This window comes from Stegostoma tigrinum, chromosome 26 (genome assembly GCF_030684315.1).
Source record: "Stegostoma tigrinum isolate sSteTig4 chromosome 26, sSteTig4.hap1, whole genome shotgun sequence".
NCBI lineage: Eukaryota > Metazoa > Chordata > Chondrichthyes > Orectolobiformes > Stegostomatidae > Stegostoma > Stegostoma tigrinum.
Window position 1 is genome coordinate 15,749,879 of NC_081379.1, and position 6,552 is coordinate 15,756,430.

General features: G+C 45.6%; 1 protein-coding gene across 1 annotated transcript; it reads left to right on the plus strand.

Moving 5' to 3' along the window:
* The first annotated feature begins 667 nt into the window (after positions 1–667).
* Positions 668–5,127, plus strand: LOC132210993 (polyubiquitin-like). The gene is made up of 2 exons (XM_059654994.1): positions 668–1,354; positions 3,386–5,127. Exon 2 carries the CDS (start codon positions 3,398–3,400, stop codon positions 3,869–3,871), a length of 474 nt encoding a protein of 157 aa, XP_059510977.1. The 5' UTR covers positions 668–1,354; positions 3,386–3,397; the 3' UTR covers positions 3,872–5,127.
* The last annotated feature ends 1,425 nt before the right edge of the window (positions 5,128–6,552 follow it).

Here is a 6,552-nt window from a genome sequence, read left to right on the forward strand (position 1 = left end):
GCTGTTCCTGCAACCTTCGGGTGGCATCATTGTGGCAGTGCAGGAGGCCCATGATGGACATGTCATCTAAAGAATGGGAGGGGGAGTGGAAATGGTTCGCGACTGGGAGGTGCAGTTGTTTATTGCGAACCGAGCGGAGATGTTCTGCAAAGTGGTCCCCAAGCCTCCGCTTGGTTTCCCCAATGTAGAGGAAGCCACACTGGGTGCAATGGATACAGTATACCACATTGGCAGATGTGCAGGTGAACCTCTGCTTAATGTGGAATGTCATCTTGGGGCCTAGGATGGGGGTGAGGTAGGAGGTGTGGGGGCAAGTGTAGCATTTCCTGCGGTTGCAGGGGAAGGTGCCGGGTGTGGTGGGGTTGGAGGCGAGTGTGGAGTGAACAAGGGAGTCACGGAGAGAGTGGTCTCTCCGGAAGGCCGACAGGGGTGGGGATGGAAAAATGCCTTGGGTGGTGGGGTCGGATTGTAAATGGCGAAAGTGTCGGAGGATAATGCGTTGTATCCAGAGGTTGGTGGGGTGGTGTGTGAGAACGAGGGGCATCCTCTGGGGGCGGTTGTGGCGGGGGCGGGGTGTGAGGGATGTGTTGCGGGAAATGCGGGAGACGCGGTCAAGGGCATTCTCGACCACTGTGGGGGGAAAGTGTCCAACCAAGTTTCCAGCTGGCAAAGTCGAGATTCCCATTATCAATGTTTACAAGAAGATGGGGCATCATGTTTCAATGACTGCAATTCACAAACGTTCCATAGAAAGCAGTGCATTTCACCTACTCCTGTATCTTTGCAAGTGACGATTGCTTTCAGTAGGAAATCTGGGATCGAGATGAAATATTTAGCAGTAAAAAAGCTCTTCAAATTGACCGTGTGAACCCAGCATCAAATCACTCTCCGTCACTGCTCAGCGAAGGGACTGTACAGTGTCGAAAGGAAATGGAAAGTGAAACCGATCAGAACAGGCAGTATCTGTTTTAGCACCAAAGCTTTGTTTGCTCCTGGCGATGACTTCATTTATCACAGAACAGAACCGACGGAAGATGTGAGGAAACGAAACTTCGGCTCAGCCTCATTTTTTTTCTCTCAACGAGCAGGCAATCAGAGGCGAGCAAAGATATGACGTTCGGAAACCGGTTCGGAGAATAAAAAGGAGGGCAGCAGAGAGAGAGAGAAAGACACCCGGGGAGGCAGAGCTGAGAACCGGGTAGTTCCAGTGAGCGAACGGAGTTCTGTTCACATATTGCATCCAGATCGTAGAGCCGGCGCGGATAAAGCAGGTGGAAGACAAACTGCTGAGAAAGGAGCTTTGGGAACGAGTCTGCTGTTGAACTTTCCTGAAGCGGAGCCTCCAGCGAGGATTGTGAGTTCATTTTGTGTTTTTTTTGAGGGGAATTACAGGATTCTGTTTCTGGTGTATGAAGTTGGTTGCACAGACAGTGGTCTGGAGCAAGTCAGCAGTTCCGGCAGTGTGTGTGCACAGAACCGGGAGTACGGTCCCAGTCTGGTCTGACTCCTCAGCACTGCCCCTGCCAGAACTGCCGAGATTCTCCAGCGTTTTCTGGACGTCCGATTCCCACCATCAACAGGCTTTTCCCTTTTATTTAGCAGTAAGGCTTTTCCCTTTATTTGAGTGTGTGTTCTGAATCTAATTAGCGCCTCTTTGATCAATTATTATCAAAAGAGATGTTAAAAATCATTTAAAATCTCAAAGCGGTTTGGAGGTAATGATCTCTGGCGTTCCCAAGCCATCCGCGTATGTGCTGTTATGATGTGGCCTTGAACTGTTTAAAATCTGGGATTATGGAAGATGACAACAGCCACTGTTTGTATTAAAATAGAACAGTGAGACTCGGCTGGGGAGCTCTGACCGTGTCACCCTGCAACTCAGTAACAATTCAACATAAAAGTAACATCATTTACTAAATGGCGACAGTGAAGAGAGGGGCAAGTTGAAACAGCAAATGCAGTGTCCGGGAGAGGTGCGATAAATGACTTCTTCATCTTGGTTTCGGGCAGTCTCACCCAATTTCAGGCGGAGTGCAGGATCTCACACAAAGTGGAGTTACCCCCGGACCAACTCCATCCCATGAAGGAAACGGTCTTTATTATTTATGGTGTAAAGAGCCCTGCTGTTGGTGCCTCAATCTGTTGAGCGCTCCGGATTGGTTAACCCCTGCCCTTCTCATTTACATTTTCTAAACTTAGACAGTTTACCCGAAGTTAATCAAAATTTTGATCAAAATCTCCCCTTCCCCAACTGCATCCCTAAACCAGCACAGTTCGTCCCCTCCCCCCACTGCACCACACAACCAGCCCAGCTCCTCCACTCCACCTCCTGCATCCCAAAACCAGTCCAACCTGTCACCGCCTCCCTAAACTTTTCTTCCTCTCACCCATCCCTTCCTCCCACCCCAAGCCGCACCCCCATCTACCTCCTAACCTCATCCCACCTCCTTGACCTGTCCGTCTTCCCTGGACTGACCTATCCCCTCCCTACCTCCCCACCTATACTCTCTCCACCTATCAGAGATAATGGGAACTGCAGATGCTGGAGAATTCCAAGATAATAAAATGTGAGGCTGGATGAACACAGCAGGCCAAGGGTCCCAAGGGTCTCGGCCCAAAACGTCAGCTTTTGTGCTCCTGAGATGCTGCTTGGCCTGCTGTGTTCATCCAGCCTCACATTTTATTATCTCTCTCCACCTATCTTCTTTTCTCCATCTTCGGTCCGCCTCCCCCTCTCTCCCTATTTATTCCAGAACCCTCACCCCATCCCCCTCTCTGATGAAGGGTCTGGGCCCGAAACGTCAGCTTTTGTGCTCCTGAGATGCTGCTTGGCCTGCTGTGTTCATCCAGCCTCACATTTTGTTGTCTCAGGACACACCTGGCCCAGTTGACATGAACCAATTGAAGCAGGGCTTGCTACTGTCCAGCCATCGGGCTGTTTTTTTCCAGAATATCAGTTTCAAAATGATTTCATACTCTGTTTCTGGCCCAATCAAACTGGAAAACTGATATAATATGTAAATAACGTGGATTTGGGAATTTGAGAAGGTGAGGGAAATGTTTTTCTTTGCCAGGAGTTGGATATAATTTCTTTTTTTAGTGGTGCTGTAATCTAGTTGAAAAACAACCAAGAAAAACTCTGTATTGTTACTGGCTGACATGTTCAGCGTATCCACCAGCCCGTTACATTGTGTGCATCCTCCCTTCTTTTGGAAATCAATCTTTGAGAAGACATTTGATTGAATTGGGTGCAGAGTTTGTGCGGTTCAATTTCATCGATTCTATCTACTGCTGGAAAAGCCATTGCATGCTCAAAATGGCCTGATGTAGCAGAAACACGATACACAGCATTCCCATCGCTAATATCCTGTTCATTTCTCAACAGCAATTTGACAACATGAGACTCCAGGTGAAGTTTATGACTGGTGATGTTGTCTCACTTGATATCAACACTTCCATCCAAGTGTCAGCCCTTAAGATGATGATATATGAGAAGACCAAGGTGCCTGTTTACCAACAGCGTCTGGTGATACAAAACGGGAACTCGCAAGAGCTGAAGGATGACAAGAGGTTGTCTGACTACTGTGTCCCTCCCAGTAACACTGTCATTCTGATCGTCAAGAATGAGGATCGCATGCAGATATTCCTGCAGAATGATAAGGGAAAACTGTCGACATACGATGTTCTTCCGTCTGAGTCTGTTCAGGAGTTTAAACAACGTGTACAACGACAGGAGGGAGTCCCAGCCAATCAGCAGCGCCTGACGTACGACGGGAGACAGCTGGAGGATGGCCACTCGCTCGCTGACTACAATATTCAGCCAGAGAGCACGATCTTCCTCCTGCTGCGCCTGCGGGGTGGCTCACTGTGACAGCGCCAGTACTATCAAAATCTACTGTTTTACTTTCCAATTGTAAAATTCCTATACAGTAATGGATGACAGTTAGTAAGATAATGGACTTTAGGCTGTCACTGTTGGTCTGTATAATATATAACAGTGGGCTCCTCATGCCCATATTCCTGAAGTGTATATGCAGACCATAGCTAGCAGTTGCAATCTGCAAGAGATATTCCGGGGCAAGGAGGGCAAAAGAAAGTGAAAAGGGAAGTGATAAGTATTTTTTATTGAATAAATTTTGTCAAAGACCACTGAACCTGTTTCTTTTTGACCTGGATTCCAATTAGGCCCAACTTTCCTCAATCTGCTCCTTGTGGGGAGCCTTGCTGAAGTGACATGCATCAGTAATGGCACCATGCACAAGCTGACAGTATCAAAATGATTCTTTTTTTCTTCTAAATAGCAACACCAGAGACATTAGCCCTTAGATGGTTGATACAGAAATGGAAAATTGTGGCACTCATTGCTATGTTCTGAAACTTTCCTACAATAACTGTGGACCTGATGTTCAAAATGATTATAAAATTTAATTGTGTTCAATGAAAGGTGGTGTTAAATATTCTACAAATATTTGCCTTTTTCTTACCTTATTTGAGTAGCCTTGTATGTTTTCAGGATATAAATGCTTTAGTGAGAATGCTATGTTTTTACAAGAGAACAACACAATCTTTTGTCATGATGTATAATGTCATTGAAAAATCAAGCTTCTTTTTGGATTCAGATTTAAATGCTGTAATTGCTTCTGCATCTTCATCTGTAAATGGGGATTATCTGTGAATCCAAGGAAGTTTCATCAGGTGTCCAAATTTAAAACTGTTTTCAGTTGACTTGTCGAGTATGTGTTTTAGAATAATCAATGCTGATGCATGGTGAGCTCATTAGGTCTGAGATTGAGACTCACGTTGATGTATAGTCAAGCACTTATTTACACTGTAAATGAACTTATCGAAGAGACTTGCAAACACACAGCAACAAAATTCATTTAGCAGTCCCACTGTTGGCTGTGGCACAATGCACCTACAGCCTCTTCTGTTGCAGTGTACTGTTAGTAAAAGGCCACTTTCCAGGTCGTCACTCTTTCAGGTTTGATGTATGTCATATAACAATTCTTCAGAGAAGTAAGAATTAAATGTGACTGTATAACATACTTACATGTAAATCATATTGCTCAGTAAATAATTTTTGTATTGTTAATACCTTTTATAAACAATAAAATTTGCCTTGTTTGTTTGGACAAAAAGAAATCATCTTGTGACGTCATTCTGTTGATTACAATGAGATGTTTCAATTTGTTTTTCAATTGTAACAGTCCAGAACCAAATTTTATAATGTAATCAGAATGATCATGTTGGGATTTTATATTAAACATATTTGAACAGACTCACTTAAATTTCTTGCTCATAGAGGTACACAAACAGCTAGTGATAGTAGGAACTGCTGATGCTGGAGTCTGAGATAACAAGGCGTGGAGCTGGATGAGCACAGCAGCCCAGGCAACAGCAGAGGAGAAGGAAAGCTGATGTTTCGGGTCTAGACTCTTCTTCAGAAATAGTGGAGAGAAAGGGGGTTCCAGAATAAATAGAGAGGGGAGGGGGTGATGATAGAAGGTGGCTCGAGAAGCAGATAGTTGGACCGAAGATGGACAGGTCAAGGAGGCAGGAATGAACCAGTACAGGTGAGTGTAGGTAGGGAGTTGGGATGAGGGTTGGTCAGTGAGGAGGGAGGGGCGGGTAGGTGGGAGGAAGATGGACAGCTCAAGAACGTGGGGATGACGCTGGTAGGTAGGAAGTGGGGGGCGGGGTTGGTCAGTGAGGTAGGAGGAGTGGATAGGTCGGAGGAAAGATGGACAGGTCAAGGAGGCATGGACCAGAAGGGCTGGTCTTGGGATGAGGTCAGGGGTGGGGAGATTTTGAAGCTTGTAAAGTCCACACAACTTTACACAAACAGCTGTGATAACAAGGTGTGGAGCTGAGGAACACAGCAGGCCAGGCAGCATCTGAGGAGCGGGAAAGGTGATGTTTTGGGAAGGGTCCAGACCCAAAACGTCAGCTGTCCTGTTCCTTTGATGCTGCCTAGCCTGCTGTGTTCCTCCAGCTCCACACCTTGTTATCTCAGACTCCAGCATCTGCTGTTCTTACTATCTCTGAGTCCGTTAACTGTGAAATAGTTTGAGGTTGTAGTATCAAGAGAAATGACCATATTGTTAAACAGCTGGGTGATAATTTGTCTGGAATACTTACAAGCTTCCCCTCCTTTCAAAATCACACTGAATACAAATCAAGGTTTTCATAGGCTCATGAAATAAATAGTGGACCTGATAAAAAGTGATTATTTGCAGCAGGAACCAGTCTTGATGGTGATGAAATCTGGTACAGCACAATTTAAATTAGGAGTTGAATGATGTGATTTGTTTACTTTGTCAATAGAATATGGCATCTGTAACTTGGAAAGATATCCCCCCGTTTATCTTTTCTGTCTCACCACAGGAGGCAGCAGTGAACACCTAGCATTGATGGATTTCATGCAGAGGATGAGGAGTTCCCTTGGGCAGCCCTGTATAGGACCTGGACAACGTGGGCTATAGTGGGAATTGTGTGAGAAGTCCAGTGAGGCCTTTCTCAATGTTAGGAGTAACTAACCATACATTTCAACTA